Genomic DNA, 20,883 nt, shown 5'->3' on the forward strand with positions numbered 1-20,883 from the left:
GTTTAGCTGCTGGCCATTAAGATCACTTTAAATTTCAGACAAAGTGATTAAATATAACAATATTGTAATTAAAACAAAAAATATTTTGTAAGAACAGACGTCACACAGAAATGTTTAAACCTCTTGATTCTGACACATCATTATTATTATTATTATTGTTATTAATAATAATAATGGGTTAATGATCCTTGTGATGCTCATTATTAAACAAACTTCATAGATTGTAAATACATTTATTTAACTCCGCTTTAAACATATATAGTTTGAATCTGGAATCTAGTTTCACACAAACATTAAATTCTAAAAACCTTTAAAGGTTTATCGTCTCAAACTCAAGAACAGACACAGAGATAGAAACTGTAATTATTAACTCTTTAGAAATAAGCAAAATGAAGCAACGTGTGCAAACATCAGACGTTGAATTCTGCCTGTTGTTTCCCTCTGGTTTAGTTTTGTGGTCCGGTTCATCCAGATGGTCCAGAGGGATCCGGTTGGTCCCGTCAGGACCAGGTCTGTCTGCTCATGTGGTACCCGGCCGGGTCAGACAGCAGACACTGGTTCTGCTGGCAGGAGGTTCGGTTCTTGGCGTCGATGAGGAGCAGAGCGGACTGGGAGTAATGGGAGATGATGCTGCTCACTGATGGGAACAACTGGACCACAGAAAGGTTTGATTAGAGGAGGGAAGTACCTCCAGTACACATGGGAGTACTTCCTTCTCATGCTCCTTTGTACTTCTCCTCTAGTACATTTATCTGACAGCTTTAGTTATTTTATCATGAAAATATAAAAAATGTAAAAGTACATTGTGTACAACACTATCTATCAGTGTGGTACTTTTGCTGCAACGGAGTAATTTCACTGCGTGTTATAAGTACTCTTCCAGTAACAGAGTATTTCTACTTGGTGGTATTAGTACTTTTCCACAAACACAGAGTATTTCTATGTTGTGGTATTTGTAATTTCACAGCAACAGAGTATATTTATACTGTGTAGTATTAGTACTTTCACAGTAACAGAGTATATTTATACTGTGTAGTATTAGTACTTTCACAGTAACAGAGTATATTTATACTGTGTAGTATTAGTACTTTCACAGTAACAGAGTATATTTATACTGTGTAGTATTAGTACTTTCACAGTAACAGAGTATATTTATACTGTGTAGTATTAGTACTTTCACAGTAACAGAGTCTATTTATACTGTGTAGTATTAGTACTTTCACAGTAACAGAGTATATTTATACTGTGTAGTATTAGTACTTTCACAGCAACAGAGTATATTTATACTGTGTAGTATTAGTACTTTCACAGTAACAGAGTATATTTATACTGTGTAGTATTAGTACTTTCACAGTAACAGAGTATATTTATACTGTGTAGTATTAGTACTTTCACAGTAACAGAGTATATTTATACTGTGTAGTATTAGTACTTTCACAGTAACAGAGTATATTTATACTGTGTAGTATTAGTACTTTCACAGTAACAGAGTATATTTATACTGTGTAGTATTAGTACTTTCACAGTAACAGAGTATATTTATACTGTGTAGTATTAGTACTTTCACAGTAACAGAGTATATTTATACTGTGTAGTATTAGTACTTTCACAGTAACAGAGTATATTTATACTGTGTAGTATTAGTACTTTCACAGTAACAGAGTATATTTATACTGTGTAGTATTAGTACTTTCACAGTAACAGAGTATATTTATACTGTGTAGTATTAGTACTAATCCAGCTGCACTTCCTCTCGTGTCCACTAGGGGCGCTGACACACACAGCTGCTGTCACCATATAGTTAGTGTAGCAGCGCTGTGATTGGACGCTGGTCCCGGTGACCTCCATGTTTTTACCTCCTGGGCTTTGAGTCCGGTTCCCAGCAGGAATTTGTGATTGTGCTGGCGGATCTGGATGTTGTAGACCTTGTCCTGGTAGAGGACCATCAGGGTGAAGGGCTGGTTGTTCTGCTGCCGGGTGCTGTCCCTCACCAGGTACGCTCCGTCCTCCACGAGACACACAACTACTCAGTACTACTCACATACTGTGCTCATGTACTTGTACTAGTTTGTACTTGTTGTTACCTTGTTGACTCGTTTCAGACACCCCTCGGACTGACCGCGGGTCACTTTGCCCACATACCAGCGAGGGTCCAGCTCCTACACACAATATAAATACATCATACTTATACCTGGTTCTTAAAGGTGCTGTATCAATAACGTTGTTATTATTATTATTATTATTACTGTTGAACAGAACAACAAACAAAGACGAAGGCACCACCTGCTGTTCATAGTGAAGAACATCCTCAGGAACAGCTGTTTTTATGATGATAATACTAATAATAATAATGATGATATTAATAATAATAATAGGTTTATAAGGACGCAGTAACTCAGAGACGTGTGGGGCCATGAAGTGTTTTAAATGATTGCTGGTAAAATGTTAAGATCTAGTCATCTGAAGGTGAGGAAATAAAAAGTGTGTTTGGGAAACTCAGAAGTTTATAAAAAAACAACTTGTGTTGCTATCTTTATGGGGAGCCACAGTTTTAAACCGTCGTAGTGAGGACATGTCGGTGAGGGTCCTCACATGACGGGACAGACAAACATGTGTGTATTATGTGTGTGGATTGTTACCTGTGTGTTTGCCGTCTCAGGCGGAGACGGACGAAACGACTGACGGTCGGATGCTACGAAGCTGATCCTTTGTCCGGCCAGCGCTGACACACGCACACACACACACACATGCACCACACACATACACATGCACGCACGCACACACACACACTCACGCACACACACACATGCACATACACACACATACACATGCACGCACAAACACATGCGCGCACACACATGCACATGCACGCACACACATGCACATGCACGCACACACACACGCACACACACACACAGTCAGTACAGTTCTTACTGATGGTAATAAACCTGTTGCAGGATACACAGCGCCCTCTAGTGGTGGCACAAAAAACAGGGCCAGTTATAAAAAACTTAAAATCAATAAATAAATAAAAATAAGAGGGAACAGCAACATGTATATTTATACCTTTATAAACCTTTATAAAAGGTGAAACTGTTCCTTTAATGTGTGAGTTCTTACCAGACTGCAGTTTGTGAGGCAGAGATCCTGCGGAGGGAACACTGGGAGGCAGACTGCTCCGAAACAAACAACAGAAACATTCGTCATTATATGTATTGTAGCCTCTGTGGTTTATAACTTCTATGAGGACGATGGTTTGATATCCATCTATTCTTATGTAAAGAGCAGCATTGCATTAAAACAGATCACTTTTATGCAGTGAATCTAAACTGTATAATAAGTTTAATAATTTATGATAAAGATATTGAGTTGATGTTCTAACAAAGTGTAATTACATGGAGGTGTTGCCCAGGGCTCCGTTCTTGGACCACTTTTGTTCCTCGTTTATTTAATTCAATTCACCAAATGTCATTGCTCCTTCTGTTTCCTGTTTTATTTTGTAAGTTCACACTTCCCCTTCCTGTGTCGTGTTTTACTTCCTGGTCTCTGTGATTGGCTGCATTCATTAGCTAGTTAGCAGCTAACTCTGCTTCATCTTTAGAAAGCAACTTTCTCATTACAGACCTCACATGTGGATAATTAAAGGTCAAAGGTTTAGGTAACTACATTTCTTGGAATGGTATTGGATGAGAAAACACAACAGCCATGTTTTTATTCAGTTTTAAAGCGAATTTAAAAGGAAGTGTGACAAAGATAATATAAATATATACCTAGAACCAGCTGATCAGCCATGTGAGGTACATATTCGCAATCTCAGAATTTATTTATTAATTATTAATTTGTTATATCAGTTGTTAAAACTGCAGTGGGCCCACAGTTGAACCCTGTGGTACTCCAGTACTGACTTTTTAAATATAATTGTTCATAGTTATGTATGTTTTGTGCTGTTTCTTACTGTTATGTCATCTATTTTGTTTATATTGTAAATGCTTTTGTTGTTTCTGTTTTTTTACCATATAAAGTGTCTTTGAGTACCTTTTAAAGCGCTATAGAAATACAATTTATTACTATTATTATTATTATACCTGTCTCCTTGCTGTGAAGGGAGTCCGGGGAGTCCAGGGAGTCCGGGGCGGGGGGGTAGACTTTTAGTTTGGAGGGGGAAGGTGTTGTGTTTAGGAGCTAAGAGAGAGAAGTATTTAAAGAATCACTGATATTTTTGGGATAATTCGTTTTTGTTCATGAAATGCCCCAAAACAAATCTCACCTTCATTTTGTGTTTGCTGATCAGAGAGAAGAGAAGAAAATAATCAGAGCTCATTCTGGACAAACTAACCATCACAATAACAGTGAAAAACAAACGTACCTCTCTCCTCACATCAAACCTGTAAAACACACAACAATCTGATTATTATCATAAACCTTTCATAAGTTTGATCTTTATCCTGAAGAATGGGAATAAAAACATTAAGATGACAACAAACAAATGTGTTCAAATACTGTGAGATATTAAAGTGATGTTTTCATTTTTGATGAACGCCGACCTGTTGGCAGGAGGTCTGGAGGAGGAGTTGCTCCTGCTGACGGAGGTGGAGGACAGAGGGAGGACAGGTGGAGGTTTGGACCAGGTGGGAGGATCGGGGGCGTCGAGCTGAGGCCTGAACACATTAAACATGATGTCATATTCTATTATAACATATAATAGTCTCTTACAGCTAAGAACTAAGTTCTGGTTTGATTGGAAAAATCAACCTGTAAATATATTTAATCCATAGTCTCTTTCCACTTTTCTTATTATTATTGGATCAGTCCATAATAACACCCTAATATTTTAAGTAGTCATATCTTACACATATTCATTTTATTTGCCTCTTCCTGCACTGGGATATTATTTCGCTCTGCTATGTTTTTTTATTTTATTGTTTAAATTGTGCAAAATCAATAAATTAATAAACTAAACTATAAGGATTTATTTTACAACTTCATGACTTTATGCTATCACTGACATAATCGATGAATGAATGATTCATTTTCATGCTCTGCTTGGAGTATGAACTCTTAATATTTGATATTTGTTTTGTTAGTTTACCGCACATTTGGTATCATTCAAATTATCTTGTTGTTATGCTTTTTGATAAATGTGTCTACTTGTGCTTTTATTGTATAACTCTTTGAAAACAAGGGTTATTCCTCATAAAGAATTTCCACTAATATAGTGTGGAAACCAAATGCTGAATGAATGAGACGTTTTGCATCAAGAACTCCTTTCTTGCTTTTCGCCATGAAGTCTCTACTGTTATTACTTGTTTTGAGCCAAATCATGCTGTTTTTCCTAAACCTGACCAACTGGTTTAGCCTAAAATGCTTAGCCATTTGCGTTGTTTTGTTGCCTAAACATAAACATCAGTGTTTCACATGTCAGAAGTCTCGTGGTTTGGTTGAAGAAGCACTAAAGACAAACAAGACAGTGTCATCTGCATACACATATATATTATAGGTCTTATGCTGCGTTCACACCAAACGCGCCGCAAATTTATCGCGCCGCATATTCGCGTCCATCGCGCCGCCAGTCAAAACGGCGGGGACCAAGTGTTCATTCGCGCGAATCACGCTGGACGCGCCGGAGAGGGGGCGGGGCTTATCGCCCTGAAAGCCGTTCAACTGTCCGCCATCAACCATGGAAAAAATAACCTCTATTTCTGCTTAGTACGTGTTGTGGAAGTCACAGATATCCCGGGAAACTAAACGCCGTCATGTCTGGTTCATAATATTGTTCAGAGGAGCTCCGTGGATTTTATCGAGCTGTATTCACTGTGTCTAGCAAGCCACCGGTCGCTGTTTACTACAGCTGTATGAACACAAAATAAACTGATCTGGCTGTGATTCAACGGAAAATAAACCGACAAAAAGGGAATCCGAAATAACTACGTAATGATGCCGATTTGTAGGTTACTGGTCTTCTCAATGGAGCTCGGATGGATCGGTGCTAGGCTATGCTAACATTGTAGCAGCTCCACCAACAGTCAGAATAACGTCACGTAGACGTAAATACGGCAGCGTCTATTCATTGTTTGTACCGTATGGTTTACACACACACATGCATACACATAGTTTGGTCCGGTCTCTGTTGATATGAGGTATCGTAGAGCTCTGGGTGAACACAGACGGCTACAGGATTTATTTCCTGATTCAACAACGGCAGGAAGTCAGTGATGACAGGGGGAGCAACTCAACGCTGATTTCGCAGAAGTTGAAAAATTTCAACTCACGCGTTGGGGCGATTTGGCGTTTGACGCGTCAATTGCGCCGCAAATTTGCGTCCATCGCGCCTCGCCATCGCAAATTCGCACCACGCCAGTCTCATCGCGTCTGTGCATAGACTTTGTATGTAATCTACTCACGCGAATAATTCGCGACGCGTTTGGTGTGAACGCAGCATTAGAGGGACGATATTGGTTAAATGTAAATAGTAGAGGACCCAGCACAGACCCCTGTGGTGCCTCTTTGTTTATTCCTCAGTGTGTCTTGACTTACCTACGAGAATGTGGGACGGCCTGTGAGAATAAAAACAGAAATAGAATTAAAACAGTAAAGATTATAAGTATTTTTAAAAAGTTACAGGGAGGTTTTCAGCCGCCCTGGTGACAGGAGTGGAGTTCTTCAGGGTTCTGGTCTTGGATTTCTATATTTCTCATATAATCAGTTTGCCTGAAATTTCTGAATGTGAATTACTGAAGTCGGATAATTGTTTAGTATATTTACATGGATCCACCTGATGAATAAAGTTTGTTTAAAAAGAAAAACTCACCTTCTCCACTGAGTTGTGACGAGTTCCTGTGGATCAGAGAGAAAACATCACATTAATACATTTATACTCATCATATATTGACAATACATCCCATTTAATCTAATTCAATCTTTTTTTTGTTTGTTTGTTCCATTATTGTGTTGTTTTTTTTCGGAGATGCCGGCTGCTGCCAGAAGAGTTATGAAGAGAGAAACGGTAAAATCAATGATGGATTTACGGTTATGTTTTAACAGAAATGAAGTGAAACCAGGGTCACCTCTGACGGGGGACGGGTTGGATCCTGAATCTCGGCCCGGTTTGTTGCTGCGAAAGATCTGCGGCGGCCCCGGAGTAGCTGAACACAGAATCAGGGCGTCTCCATTAGTGTGTTATTGATCTGTGATCAGTGAACCAGGATGTACAGATGATGATGTCACATGAATGATGATATCAATTAACGTGGACTCACATCTTCCTCCCCGACAGTTTGGGGACCGGTCTCTCCTGGAGGAGGAGGAGGAGGAGGAGGAGGAGGACTCTGCTGGCTGCACACAAACACACAGGTAGAGGTAACTGAACTGGTCTTAACAGTTTAAAACTAATGTTTTTATGAGACTCACCATCCGGGGGGACGGTGCAGACAGGGTGGAGGCTGGGGGGCGGGGACTCACAACAGGGGGCGGGCCTCTGGATGTCACATGGCTGTCTACACACATATATCAAGTATTTAGTCAGTGTATTAACAACAGTTTACTGGTTTAATGTGATGTATCCATCATGTTTGTCTACTCTGTGAGCTGCAGCTCCCCCTGCTGTCCAGACTGAAACACCACGGGCACTTTAGAGTCACCAGTTAACCTGAGCTGCATGTCTTTGGACTGTGGGGGGAACCGGAGAACCCGGAGAGAACCCCCGCTGACACACGGGGAGAACATGCAAACTCCACACAGAAGGCCCGTCCAGCCCGGGAATCGACCCGGGCCCCTCTTGCTGTGAGGTGACAGTGCTAACCAAAACAGTTCCTTTCATAAGACACAGTGTCAACGACACTTTGAGGGAACAACAATGTGAGAATCTGAGAATAACGACCTGAAGTAGACTCAAAACACTACGTAAAGTACTCCGTGGTGCTTTCAAGTGCTGGTGGATGGATGACTGTGTTGTGTTCATGTACAGTAGTAAACTGAGGCCATGTGGTCTACCGATGTAGTCGCTGTCTGCGATGGGCAGGGTGGGGCACAGCTTGTGGACCAGGTCCTCTGGAGGTTCAGTGGGGGGGGGCTCGTAGTCGTTGGCCCCGTCCTGGTCTTCGTTTGGGGACTCGTAGTCTCCGCCGCTGCCCTCTTCATCACCGCTGAACGGACTCTCATAGTCATCGTCAAACTCTTCATCATCCTGAGGAGAGGTGGAGGACGTATTTAGGTCCTCTACTGCAGTAAAAGCACTACTACCACACTGTAAAAATACTTTTACAGTAAAAGTACTAAGACCACAAAGTAAAAAATACTCTGGTACAGTAAAAATGTTCCTTCAGTAAAAGTATATCAGTATTATCAGTAAAATGTAGTTAAAGTAATCAAACTGTGGCTGTCGTACTATTAAATATATTATCAACAATAATCATGCATTAACTTGTTGAGTTAACTTGTTGAGTTACGATTAAAGTAAATCAGGTTTATTTCTGGACTTCTTTAAAAGTGAGAACGTGAGGAATATGAATCCATAGTTAGTAATTAGGGCCCGAGCACCGACGTAGTCGGAGCGAAGGACCTATTGTTATTCTAATGTGTATTGTTACTTTGCCACTTTCATTTCAAAAAGGAGGTGCTTGTGATACAGGAAAACTTTTGAAATTTGGCACTCAAGCCATTTTTTGCGAAAATTGCAGTCTGATTGGGGTGTCCAGCTGCAGCTGGTATGAAATATTGGCTCGATATCGCCCCCTATTGAGTAGCCCCAACATTGGGTTTAACCTAGCTGTCTGAAATTTGGTCGGTATGTGGATCGTGATGGGACGTACAAAAAATCCTCTTGGAGTTATTCACTAAACCAAACAGGAAGTCGGCCATTTTGAATTTCATGCCGTTTTGGACCGTTTTAAGGCGTCCTACTTTAACGAACTCCTCCCAGAGTGTGCTCGTGGCGTCAAAGAAACACCATTCGCCGCGAAACAGGAAGTTGTTGTAACTCGGCCGTACATTGTCGAATCTGCTCCAAATCTCTCATATGTCATAACATCCTGACCCGGAACACATCTGTATGTATGATCATTTAGAATCATAGTCATAGCGCCACCTAGTGGCAACAGGAAGTTATAGGCTGTGTACTTTGACATCCTGCTCCTCACAGATTCATCAGATCCCTCTCAAATGTTGTCAAACAAGCCTTAAGACCTTGATAATGCTTCATTGTGAAGATTGTCAGAAGTTATTGAAGGGCGGCGACGTGGCGGCTCGGCGAATTTCGATCCTTCGCCATGAACGAATAAACTGATGTAACTCGACTCCACATCATCAGATCTTTACCAGATTTCAACATCGAACAACGTGGATGTGGTGTGATGGCCATTTTACATGGTTCACCATCATCCATCAAGCTGTTGTAACTCGACTGTACTTTTCCAAACTGTCCCAAACTTGACAAGCTTGTTGACTGTCATGTCTTTAGGACTTCTGCATGCCAATATTAACTCATAGTCATAGAGCCACCTACTGATAAGCACGGACGTACGCAGGATTCTATAATTACAGCAAACACTGAACTTATTGAAAGGGTTTGTGGGCACAGCATGAGAAAAAGACTTCTCTGATCTAAATGTGTGCAAACTAAGATGCTTGGAGAGTCACTCAAAAAAATGTTTTCATAAAATGTCACTCTGTAAAGTAACGCCCCCCCCCCCCCCCCGCAACACAAAATGAAAATAAAATGTTTTTTTCTGGTTCTAATGACAAATAGATAAAAATAAAGACTTACAAACTCGTCTTCACCCCAACCCTGAACGTCAGCAGCCGTGTCTGAGAGCAGCACAGAGAGAGAAATAGTTTCAGATGAATAAATAAAACTCAGAAAAGAATAAATTAGGAAGTACATGAAGGCAATTCAACTCAAACTTACAAGGTATGCAGTACATGTACACATAGTACCTTCAACCAGTGTTGTACTTAAACTGATACTGCAGTACTGTCATAGTACTGTAATATACCATCTACACCAGAATATACATGTTTATATGTATAAATAAATACATATATACATAGTAATAATAAAACTATTTAACAGATTAAAGTATATAATTAATATCTTCAATAACATGAGAATGAAGGTGATGAATGAATGAAAGTAAAGTTCTTACCTGGTTCATGATATTTGGGTGTTGATCTGTGATGGAAAGAAAAATATCTTATTATTATTGTTATTATTATTATTATTATTCACAAACTACAAAGTTTGTGTTTGAAACTGTATAACTGAATAATGTTGTCAGTAATAGTCTTTAAAAACACGGTAACGTTAACAAAGATACACCTTCTGCTGTAGTTATTATTTTAAACTCTGTGCAATATTCCCATATCTCGGAACTTACAGTATCTGGTACAGTTTAGAAACTACTTAAAGTACTAGATTCTAGTACATCCAGACCAGACAGAGAACACTGTTCATATTTATCTATTTATTTATATACAAGACGAGGGATTCTCTGCTCTACGAAACCACAAATATAAATCAGTGAAAACTGAACATTTCATTTACAATAAAAAACTATTCTTACTTTTTACCAAACAGGCCTCTTCTCTCCTCCTTCTTGCTGATTTCAATGCTGAACTTTGAGATCATCCTGATGCGTAAAGGTTATTTAAAGAGACAAATAAAGGTTATTAAAAGAGACAAATAAAGGTTATTTAAAGAGACAAATAAAGGTTATTTAAAGACACAAATAAAGGTTATTAAAAGAGACAAATAAAGGTTATTTAAAGAGACAAATAAAGGTTATTAAAAGAGACAAATAAAGGTTATTAAAAGAGACAAATAAAGGTTATTAAAAGAGACAAATAAATGTTATTTAAAGAGACAAATAAAGGTTATTAAAAGAGACAAATAAAGGTTATTTAAAGAGACAAATAAAGGTTATTAAAAGAGACAAATAAAGGTTATTAAAAGAGACAAATAAAGGTTATTTAAAGAGACAAATAAAGGTTATTAAAAGAGACAAATAAAGGTTATTTAAAGAGACAAATAAAGGTTATTTAAAGAGACAAATAAAGGTTATTAAAAGAGACAAATAAAGGTTATTTAAAGAGACAAATAAAGGTTATTAAAAGAGACAAATAAAGGTTATTAAAAGAGACAAATAAAGGTTATTTAAAGAGACAAATAAAGGTTATTAAAAGAGACAAATAAAGGTTATTTAAAGAGACAAATAAAGGTTATTTAAAGAGACAAATAAAGGTTATTTAAAGAGACAAATAAAGGTTATTTAAAGAGACAAATAAAGGTTATTAAAAGAGACAAATAAAGGTTATTTAAAGAGACAAATAAAGGTTATTTAAAGAGACAAATAAAGGTTATTAAAAGAGACAAATAAAGGTTATTTAAAGAGACAAATAAAGGTTATTAAAAGAGACAAATAAAGGTTATTTAAAGAGACAAATAAAGGTTATTAAAAGAGACAAATAAAGGTTATTAAAAGAGACAAATAAAGGTTATTTAAAGAGACAAATAAAGGTTATTTAAAGAGACAGATAAAGGTTATTAAAAGAGACAAATAAATGTTATTTAAAGAGACAAATAAAGGTTATTTAAAGACACAAATAAAGGTTATTAAAAGAGACAAATAAAGGTTATTTAAAGAGACAAATAAAGGTTATTTAAAGAGACAAATAAAGGTTATTAAAAGAGACAAATAAAGGTTATTTAAAGAGACAAATAAAGGTTATTAAAAGAGACAAATAAAGGTTATTTAAAGAGACAAATAAAGGTTATTTAAAGAGACAAATAAAGGTTATTAAAAGAGACAAATAAAGGTTATTTAAAGAGACAAATAAAGGTTATTAAAAGAGACAAATAAAGGTTATTTAAACCAGGAGACAACCTCTGGTTCTGAAAAGTGAAACCAAAGCTTCACGTGTTAAAGCTGCATTCTCTCTAGTGTCCACCAGGGGGCGACTCCTCTGGTTGTATAGAAGTCTATAGAAAATGACTCTACTTCTCTCTTGATTTATTACCTCAGTAAACATTGTAAACATGAGTTTATGGTGTCGAGTTCAGCACTCTGTCCGTCGCCATCTTGTTTTTTCTCAACCAGTGAACAGCCAGAGGAGTCGCCCCCTGGTGGTCATTAGAGAGAATGCATAATATCTGCTGCAGGTTCTCCTCTGGTTTAATGAAGAAGCTCGTTATTGATGATGTAATAATAACTAATTAATCATGAATCAATGATGAAGACTCAACGATCAGCTGATCAGGACTCACGGAGCGTGAAGTTTAGGGAACTTCTGAAGGTCGTTATCACTCAGATTCTAGAAGACGAGAGAAAAGTGATTCATCACATTTGATAATCTTTACCTCCTTTCTCTCCACCTCCTCCTGTCCTTTTTCTCCTCCTCTCCTTCCCTATATCCTATTGTCCTTCCCTTTCTCCTTCTCCACCTCCTCCTCTCATACTCCTCTCCTCTTCTACACCTCCTCTCCACCTCCTTCTTCTTCACAGTTTCTTCATATTTCAGATGAACTCACCACGAATCTGGCTCCACTGATGGAGTTCTTCAGAACCACTTTATCACAACCGGAGAGATTCATCTAGAAACACAAACACGAGGCCCAATCTTCAGATTCATCTAGAAACACAAACACGAGGCCCAATCTTCAGATTCATCTAGAAACACAAACACGAGGCCCAATCTTCAGATTCATCTTCTTCCTGTTCTTAGGTATACCGACGTTTAAAAAACAAACATTTCTATTCATTAAAACTCGAGTCCTAGCATTGATAAGAGTACTAGCATTGATAAGAGTACTAGCATTGATAAGAGTGCTAGCATTGATAAGAGTACTAGCATTGATAAGAGTGCTAGTATTGATAAGAGTACTAGCATTGATAAGAGTGCTAGTATTGATAAGAGTACTAGCATTGATAAGAGTACTAGCATTGATAAGAGTGCTAGCATTGATAAGAGTGCTAGCATTGATAAGAGTACTAGCATTGATAAGAGTACTAGCATTGATAAGAGTACTAGCATTGATAAGAGTGCTAGCATTGATAAGAGTGCTAGCATTGATAAGAGTGCTAGTATTGATAAGAGTACTAGTATTGATAAGAGTGCTAGTATTGATAAGAGTGCTAGCATTGATAAGAGTGCTAGCATTGATAAGAGTGCTAGCATTGATAAGAGTGCTAGCATTGATAAGAGTACTAGCATTGATAAGAGTACTAGCATTGATAAGAGTACTAGCATTGATAAGAGTGCTAGCATTGATAAGAGTGCTAGCATTGATAAGAGTACCAGCATTGATAAGAGTACTAGCATTGATAAGAGTGCTTGCATTGATAAGAGTGCTAGCATTGATAAGAGTACCAGCATTGATAAGAGTACCAGCATTGATAAGAGTACCAGCATTGATAAGAGTACCAGCATTGATAAGAGTACCAGCATTGATAAGAGTACTAGTATTGATAAGAGTACTAGCATTGATAAGAGTACTAGCATTGATAAGAGTGCTAGCATTGATAAGAGTACTAGCATTGATAAGAGTACTAGCATTGATAGGAGTACTAGTATTGATTGGAGTACTAGTATTGATAAGAGTACTAGTATTGATAAGAGTGCTAGTATTGATAAGAGTACTAGCATTGATAAGAGTGCTAGCATTGATAAGAGTGCTAGCATTGATAAGAGTACTAGCATTGATAAGAGTACTAGCATTGATAAGAGTACTAGCATTGATAAGAGTACTAGTATTGATAAGAGTACTAGCATTGATAAGAGTACTAGCATTGATAAGAGTGCTAGTATTGATAAGAGTACTAGTATTGATAAGAGTACTAGCATTGATAAGAGTACTAGTATTGATAAGAGTACTAGTATTGATAAGAGTACTAGTATTAATAGGAGTACTAGTATTAATAGGAGTACTAGTATTAATAAGAGTACTAGTATTAATAAGAGTACTAGTATTGATAAGAGTGCTAGTATTGATAAGAGTGCTAGTATTGATAAGAGTACTAGTATTGATAAGAGTACTAGTATTGATAAGAGTGCTAGCATTGATAAGAGTGCTAGCATTGATAAGAGTGCTAGTATTGATAAGAGTGCTAGTATTGATAACAGTACTAGTATTGATAAGAGTACTAGCATTGATAAGAGTACTAGCATTTATAAGAGTACTAGTATTGATAAGAGTACTAGCATTGATAAGAGTACTAGTATTGATAAGAGTACTAGTATTGATAAGAGTGCTAGTATTGATAAGAGTGCTAGCATTGATAAGAGTACTAGCATTGATAAGAGTACTAGCATTGATAAGAGTACTAGCATTGATAAGAGTACTAGCATTGATAAGAGTACTAGCATTGATAAGAGTACTAGCATTGATAAGAGTACCAGTATTGATAAGAGTACCAGTATTGATAAGAGTACTAGTATTGATAAGAGTACTAGCATTGATAAGAGTACTAGCATTGATAAGAGTACTAGCATTGATAAGAGTACTAGTATTGATAAGAGTACTAGTATTGATAAGAGTACTAGTATTGATAAGAGTACTAGCATTGATAAGAGTACTAGTATTGATAAGAGTACTAGTATTGATAAGAGTACTAGTATTGATAAGAGTGCTAGTATTGATAAGAGTACTAGTATTGATAAGAGTACTAGCATTGATAAGAGTACTAGCATTGATAAGAGTACTAGTATTGATAAGAGTACTAGCATTGATAAGAGTACTAGTATTGATAAGAGTACTAGCATTGATAAGAGTACTAGTATTGATAAGAGTACTAGTATTGATAAGAGTACTAGTATTGATAAGAGTACTAGTATTGATAAGAGTACTAGCATTGATAAGAGTACTAGCATTGATAAGAGTACTAGCATTGATAAGAGTACTAGTATTGATAAGAGTGCTAGTATTGATAAGAGTACTAGTATTGATAAGAGTACTAGTATTGATAAGAGTACTAGCATTGATAAGAGTACTAGCATTGATAAGAGTACTAGTATTGATAAGAGTGCTAGTATTGATAAGAGTACTAGTATTGATAAGAGTACTAGTATTGATAAGAGTACTAGTATTGATAAGAGTACTAGTATTGATAAGAGTGCTAGTATTGATAAGAGTGCTAGTATTGATAAGAGTACTAGCATTGATAAGAGTACTAGCATTGATAAGAGTACTAGCATTGATAAGAGTACTAGCATTGATAAGAGTACTAGTATTGATAAGAGTACTAGTATTGATAAGAGTACTAGTATTGATAAGAGTACTAGTATTGATAAGAGTACTAGTATTGATAAGAGTACTAGCATTGATAAGAGTACTAGCATTGATAAGAGTACTAGCATTGATAAGAGTACTAGCATTGATAAGAGTACTAGCATTGATAAGAGTACTAGCATTGATAAGAGTACTAGCATTGATAAGAGTACTAGTATTGATAAGAGTACTAGTATTGATAAGAGTACTAGTATTGATAAGAGTACTAGCATTGATAAGAGTACTAGTATTGATAAGAGTACTAGTATTGATAAGAGTACTAGCATTTATAAGAGTACTAGTATTGATAAGAGTACTAGTATTGATAAGAGTACTAGCATTGATAAGAGTACTAGTATTGATAAGAGTGCTAGTATTGATAAGAGTACTAGCATTGATAAGAGTACTAGTATTGATAAGAGTACTAGTATTGATAAGAGTACTAGTATTGATAAGAGTACTAGTATTGATAAGAGTACTAGCATTGATAAGAGTACTAGTATTGATAAGAGTACTAGTATTGATAAGAGTACTAGCATTGATAAGAGTACTAGTATTGATAAGAGTACTAGTATTGATAAGAGTACTAGTATTGATAAGAGTACTAGTATTGATAAGAGTACTAGTATTGATAAGAGTACTAGCATTGATAAGAGTACTAGTATTGATAAGAGTACTAGTATTGATAAGAGTACTAGTATTGATAAGAGTACTAGTATTGATAAGAGTACTAGTATTGATAAGAGTACTAGTATTGATAAGAGTGCTAGTATTGATAAGAGTATAGCGCTGATGATGCTGCTCACCCTCTTCAGGTAGTCTGCCAGCTGCTGGGGGCTCCACCCCGTCACCTCGGTCCTGGACGGCACTCGGTCGGAGCTCATCCTGATCCTGGGTCCTCCTCGAAGACCTGATCCAGCTGAGACCAAAACCAGAGAGCCTTTAACGAGAGGAGACCACCATCCGAGTTTAAAATGATCTTCTTCTTCAGCTGGACGTTCACTCGACTCCTCTGCGCTCCTTTTTCTGACAAATCTTTAAAAAAAGACTCGGCAGGAAATAAAAAAAAGAAGCGAAGTTTTAGTTCCTCAAAATCAACTTTTTATCTGCGGAGAAGAAAGAAAACCGAGAGAAGAAGAAGAAGACATGTCGCCAAGGAACCAAAATGGCTTCCTTCTTCCTCTCGTTCCTCCCTCCTTCTTACAGGAAGTGACTGTGCAGATGGGGGGGGGGGGGGGGGCAGCCCGTCTGACCACAGAGTGGAACAGTTGCACCGACTCGACTAAACGGGAAGTTACTCTGAATCAGCTTGAGAGCTCAGCCTCAGGTCAGATTAATGGAGAACTTCAGTTACACGTAAAGTACATTTACAAGTACTTCAGTTTGTACTTTTTGACTTCCATCCTTTGAACCTTTTAGAACAAACCTTCAGAACGCCCCCCCCCCTTTTTATTGATGACTCAGACGGAGAGAGAGGTGCATTCTGGGAGGGCAGATACAAAAATAAATCCCCACATGTAGACGTAGCAGAGCGAGAAGCGTGAAGATGCAAACTAAAAGAAGAGGCTTCAGCTTTCAGCTGAGTCTCATGAGAGGAGGACACCGTGAAGGTTCAACATGTTACAGTTCAAACAAATAAATGAACAAAACATTCTCAACAGAATGTGAGGAGTTTCTGGGTCTTTCTCACTTCCTGATTTTGTGCCTCCTCGACTCCTCGCTCCTCGGGCTTGTGCCCCAGAAACGGTCTCAGTGCTCCAACATGAAGGACATCCTGATTTCTGAAACGCATCCCAAGAGCGAGGATCCAGGATGATGAGCGAGGAACGAGGAGAGATGGATCAGGAGCGAGGAACGAGGAGAGATGGATCAGGAGCGAGGAACGAGGAGAGATGGATCAGGGAGCGAGGAACGAGGAGAGACGGATCAGGGAGCGAGGAACGAGGAGAGACGGATCAGGGAGCGAGGAACGAGGAGAGACGGATCAGGGAGCGAGGAACGAGGAGAGATGGATCAGGGAGCGAGGAACGAGGAGAGATGGATCAGGGAGCGAGGAACGAGGAGAGATGGATCAGGGAGCGAGGAACGAGGAGAGATGGATCAGGGAGCGAGGAACGAGGAGCAAAGAGGTGCGTGTGAAGCAGAAGTTAACAGACGGTCCCTGAAGGCAACACAGAAACATGTTGGTGATGCGTTCACCTACAGCTCGTAAATCAGAGAACCAGTTAGAAACAAGAAACGATTTATTCACAACATGTTGAAAGTTCAACGAATATTCAAACTAAAACACTGAGGTTCAAACTATTGACTAACTAATTCACGTCTAAAAAACGTTTCATGTCCAATCAAAACAGAACTTTAATAAACAAATATTGATTATTAAATATTCTGTTTTTGTATCAAAACTTTCTTTGAACTTGTTGAATGGGGGGGGGGGGGTATTCAGTCTGTCTGTCCATCATCTCTCCTTAAAAACAAACGTGTGACGATGAAAATACCCAAATAAAAGCATCAGGACTGGATCAGGACTTCCTGTCTTTAGAGTCTGGTTCTGGTCTAGAGTCTTGTTCTGGTCCCGGTTCCTCCTCGAGGAGCAGTAGAGCGTCAGTGAGTCTTCTTAGAGGAGCCGAACCCGGAGAACCCCATCACGGCCGCCATCTCGTCGTCCTCCTCAAAGTCCACGTCCTCCTCCGCTCGTCGCTTCCTCTCCTTCTGCTTCTCCTTCTTGTAGGCCTTCGCCTTCTCCTCCTGAGACGAGGAGGAACAAGGAGGAACAAGGAGGAGTCAACACCACGACTACAACATGATACTTCCTGTTTCCTCCTCTATCCTCCTCACCTCCTCTCTCAGCTCCTTCATGCGCTCCTCAAAGTCGTACTCCTTCTGTTTCTCCTCCATCTTCTTCTTGTTCACCTCAAATCGTTTCTTCACCTGATCGAGAGACGAACGCTCGACTCTCATCGACATCCCCAAGTTCCTCTGATCTGTAACACACACACACACAGTTATACAGTTATACACACACACACACACACAGTTATACAGTTATACACACACACACACACACACACACAGTTATACAGTTATACACACACACACACACACAGTTATACAGTTATACACACACACACACACACACACACACAGTTATACAGTTATACACACACACACACACACAGTTATACACACACACACACACACACACAGTTATACAGTTATACACACACACACACACACACAGTTATACAGTTATACACACACACACACACACACAGTTATACAGTTATACACACACACACACACACACACACAGTTATACAGTTATACACACACACACACACACACACACACAGTTATACAGTTATACACACACACACACACACACACACACAGTTATACACACACACACACACACACACACACAGTTATACACACACACACACACAGTTATACAGTTATACACACACACACACACACACACACACAGTTATACAGTTATACACACACACACACAGTTATACAGTTATACACACACACACACACACACACACACACACAGTTATACAGTTATACACACACACACACAGTTATACAGTTATACACACACACACACACACACACACACACAGTTATACAGTTATACACACACACACACACAGTTATACAGTTATACACACACACACACACACACAGTTATACAGTTATACACACACACACACACACACAGTTATACAGTTATACACACACACACACAGTTATACACACACACACACACACACACACACACACACACACACACACACACAGTCTCAGACTCACGTTTCTTCCCGTTGATGTGGTCTAAGAAGTTGATCGAGTCTTTGACGACACAGTCACAGACGTTACAGTAATAACTGAAAGAGAAGAAGACAAGCAGCCAATCAGAGTGAGGCTCATCCTGTGGTGGTGATGATGATGATGATGATGATGATGCAGGTGTTTGGTACCCGCCCATCTCGGCTTGAGGAGTGGTCTTCGTGATGACGATGGTCTTCCCCAGTTTGGACTCCAGGTCCACTTTGTAGTCTCGGTGACGCAGGAGGTCCCGCTTGACCGGCGGCGCGATTTTCCCTAAAAACACACAGAGACACAACTGTGACATCACTTTCTGTGAGGACTGTGACATCACTTCCTGGACTCTATGATAATAAGTGAAGTGTCCTCACCATCTCTCCTCTCTCGGTCTCTCTCCTCAGACAGACGCTTCTGGGCCAAGTTCTCATACTCATCTTTATCCCACTTCCTACGGAAGTCATTCTTACTGGACTACAAGAGGAGAAGAAGAAGAGGAGGAGAGGAGAAGAGGAGGTTTTTTAATATAGTATGCAGATGTTTTATTTACATGTGAAACAGATGTTACATGAATCCTGTTGATCAGTAAATACTGATTGATGAGGTTTAAACAGTAACTCTAGACTAACCTGTTTCTACTGTGATAACATTAACTCTTCATGATGCTTTTATTATGAAACTCTTTGACACTGAAACAGGAAGTTGTTCCTGTTTAAATCTAAACTTCCAGCTGATTTATTCTTCTTCTGTTGCTCAGAGCAGGAATTCCCACAGTGGGATGCGCGAGCTGCCTCTAGGGAGTGCGCGAGAGGAAAAATGTAATGGTGGTCTAATGGTGTAATAATTCATATTAAATATAATTTTCACAAAATAAAAACATGAATGTAACTGTCTCATGTTTGTCGTTCTGGTGTTGACGATGATATGTCCCTTGAGGGTGATGTAGAAGGGGGTGCGTGGCCTAAAAAGTTTGGGAACCGCTGGCTCAGAGTTTAGTTAAAACATCTACTGAACTTACATCCGTTAGTGAAGACACATACTACAAAATAAAAGCATCAAGGAACCTTCAGACATGTAACAGAGTCGTTCCTCTCATATCTAACTAATCACAGTCATGGAGCTCTAACTGCTCATCAGTAGTGTAGATAAACACAGTGAATTTAATCTGAAATCTACCTTTAATGTGTTCGTGTTAATGACCCTTTTATTGTGAAGGAATCTGACCAGAAGTCCTATTGTTCTTGCTGCTAGCCGAGCCCAGGCTAACATTTAGCAGTTAACTACACAGACTATGTTTGTATAGAAATAGATTAAACTAAAACAGACGAATAGTTTATGAATGATCGGTTTCATGTGTTTTATAAACACTAGTTTAGTAAAATGATTTGTATTAAACCGGCAACGTAAACAGTGTTGTCTCTTTTCATGCTGTTAGATAAAGCGTCGCTTCAAATGGGTTTTTTAACCGTTTTAACGGACCCGGTGTGATCCGTTATCAGGTCCCATTAACGGACTCACTCGGGACGAAGAGAAAGTCACGGAACAATTAAGTTTATTTAATGTTTTTATCACTATAAACAGATCCAATCAGGAACTCACCCCGCTGCCGGACGCCATCTTGTTTACTCAGTAACGATTTACGGCCTGTCGCACATTCAGTGTTCCGTCTTTTCTCCCTTTTGTAGAAACAGCGCCGCCTGCTGGAGCGGAGTGACAAGTGAGTTTATAGAGAAATAAAGGAGTAAACAAAGATAAAAATATAAAGTGTAGAATAAGTGATAATAACTAATGGAAAC

The 20,883-nt window shown here is 38.6% G+C and overlaps 2 protein-coding genes across 3 annotated transcripts; both read right to left on the bottom strand.

Annotated features, from left to right (window-relative positions):
- Positions 1 to 247: 247 nt before the first annotated feature.
- On the bottom strand, positions 248 to 16,418 carry lcp2a (lymphocyte cytosolic protein 2a). Of its 2 annotated transcripts, none has more exons than XM_079283182.1 (21): positions 16,063 to 16,418; positions 12,521 to 12,583; positions 12,257 to 12,303; positions 10,557 to 10,622; positions 10,140 to 10,165; positions 9,761 to 9,801; positions 7,990 to 8,182; positions 7,408 to 7,493; positions 7,257 to 7,332; positions 7,065 to 7,142; positions 6,809 to 6,834; positions 6,535 to 6,554; positions 4,545 to 4,658; positions 4,367 to 4,385; positions 4,268 to 4,283; positions 4,086 to 4,182; positions 3,121 to 3,173; positions 2,640 to 2,722; positions 2,085 to 2,159; positions 1,857 to 2,006; positions 248 to 650 (listed from the first exon to the last, which is right to left on the bottom strand). In XM_079283182.1, exons 1-21 carry the CDS (start codon positions 16,138 to 16,140, stop codon positions 501 to 503), a joined length of 1,557 nt encoding a protein of 518 aa, XP_079139308.1. In that variant the 5' UTR covers positions 16,141 to 16,418; the 3' UTR covers positions 248 to 500. The 2 variants fall into 2 exon arrangements, with proteins under 2 accessions (XP_079139308.1, XP_079139309.1); XM_079283183.1 differs by having other exon boundaries at positions 12,521 to 12,621; positions 16,063 to 16,159.
- A 1,063-nt stretch (positions 16,419 to 17,481) lies between these two features.
- On the bottom strand, positions 17,482 to 20,722 carry zmat2 (zinc finger, matrin-type 2). Its single transcript, XM_079284085.1, has 6 exons — positions 20,687 to 20,722; positions 19,462 to 19,561; positions 19,243 to 19,366; positions 19,076 to 19,149; positions 18,095 to 18,240; positions 17,482 to 18,004 (listed from the first exon to the last, which is right to left on the bottom strand). Exons 1-6 carry the CDS (start codon positions 20,702 to 20,704, stop codon positions 17,861 to 17,863), a joined length of 606 nt encoding a protein of 201 aa, XP_079140211.1. The 5' UTR covers positions 20,705 to 20,722; the 3' UTR covers positions 17,482 to 17,860.
- Positions 20,723 to 20,883: the final 161 nt, after the last annotated feature.

Source organism: Melanostigma gelatinosum, assembly GCF_949748355.1.
Source record: "Melanostigma gelatinosum genome assembly, chromosome: 14".
Lineage (NCBI taxonomy): Eukaryota > Metazoa > Chordata > Actinopteri > Perciformes > Zoarcidae > Melanostigma > Melanostigma gelatinosum.